The sequence below is a fragment of the Emiliania huxleyi genome (assembly GCF_000372725.1).
Source record: "Emiliania huxleyi CCMP1516 chromosome Unknown EMIHUscaffold_15, whole genome shotgun sequence".
NCBI classification, from domain to species: Eukaryota; Haptophyta; order Isochrysidales; family Noelaerhabdaceae; genus Emiliania; species Emiliania huxleyi.
The window spans coordinates 1,030,594-1,031,821 of NW_005201092.1; the positions used below are offsets into that span (position 1 = coordinate 1,030,594).

The following is a 1,228-nucleotide window of genomic DNA, read 5'->3' on the forward strand; positions in this document are numbered from 1 at the left end:
GGACGAAGAAACCCTTCGCATGGGGTCCATTCTGATTCGGCTTGTGGGCTTGGTACACCGACTTGGACATGATGTGCATGGCCATTGTGACTCCAGACGTGGCGGTCGTGGACCCGCGGTTCGAGACAAGGATTTGCGTTGGGTCAGTGGTGGTCGGCCCCACTCCGTTGAGGTCATTGTACAATATGTGCTGGAAGGGAAGTTGATCGGGGCCCTCAAGGTCCGATCTAACTGTAGCATGGATCAGGCAAAGACGGGGGAGGTGGCGCCGGCTTCGAGGAAGGAGATGGCTGCGATGGCGGGGGTGGAGACGGAGGCGGTGGTGGCGGTGAGGTGGAGGGAGGCGGCGGCGAGGGCGGGGGTGGAGACGGAGGCGGTGGTGACGGTGAGGTGGAGGGAGGCGGCGGCGAGGGCGAGGCGGACGGAGGCGGTGGTGACGGCGAGGTCGAGGGAGGCGGCGGCGAGGGCGAGGCGGACGGAGGCGGCGGAGATGGTGAGGCGGAGGGTGGCGGCGGCGAGGGCGAGGCGGACGGCGGCGGGGGCGAGGGCGATGCCGAGGGAGGCGGCGGCGACGGCGACACGGATGCCGGCGGGGGTGACGGCGATGCTGGGGGCGGCGGCGGCGAGGGCGAGACGGACGGCGGCGGGGGCGACGGCGATGCTGAGGGAGGCGGCGGAGATGGTGAGGCGGAGGGAGGCGGCGGCGAGGGCGAGGCGGACGGCGGTATAGGTGGCGGACAACCCGGAAAGTCCAACACCACGCCCGACAGCAAGATGTTCCTCCCGGTGTCGGTGAAGGTTGCATTGAAGGCGGGGGGAGGGAACAGGCGGACTCTAAGCTGAAAGCTCGATGTGTTGCTGTAGTAGAGGCTCACAGCCTTGTTCAGCTGGTCCTCAGTCAGGCCTTGAACGGTACCAGGGTTGTCAGCTCCGGTTCCCGCAAGTGTGGCGCTGAAGCTCGTCCAGCCGCCAGTGACGGCGCCAATCTCAATCTCTGACGTGCCGCCGGACGTGATGTACGCGTCAAAGCCTTGCGCGGGGTCTGCGGTCGAGCTCTTGGCCATCACAACCTCGCCGAGATCAAAGCTGCCGCCATCGCACGTTTTGTTACGCAAGCCAGCCGACTGGCCGCTGCAGCCCCTGTCAAAGTCGTAGATGGAGATCACAAAATTCGGCACCGTCACCGGGTCCTGCGAGTTGTCGTCGACGAATGTGAAGTTGAGGATGG

General features: G+C 66.2%; 1 protein-coding gene across 1 annotated transcript in view; it reads right to left on the reverse strand.

Moving 5' to 3' along the window:
• Positions 1-1,064, reverse strand: part of EMIHUDRAFT_98747 (hypothetical protein) — a gene marked incomplete at both ends in the record, with an annotated part of 4,987 nt that extends 3,923 nt beyond the window's left edge. The window contains one exon of the mRNA XM_005786731.1: positions 759-1,064. Coding sequence (XP_005786788.1) covers positions 759-1,064 — 306 coding nt within the window. The remainder of the gene's footprint in view (positions 1-758) is intronic.
• Positions 1,065-1,228: the final 164 nt, after the last annotated feature.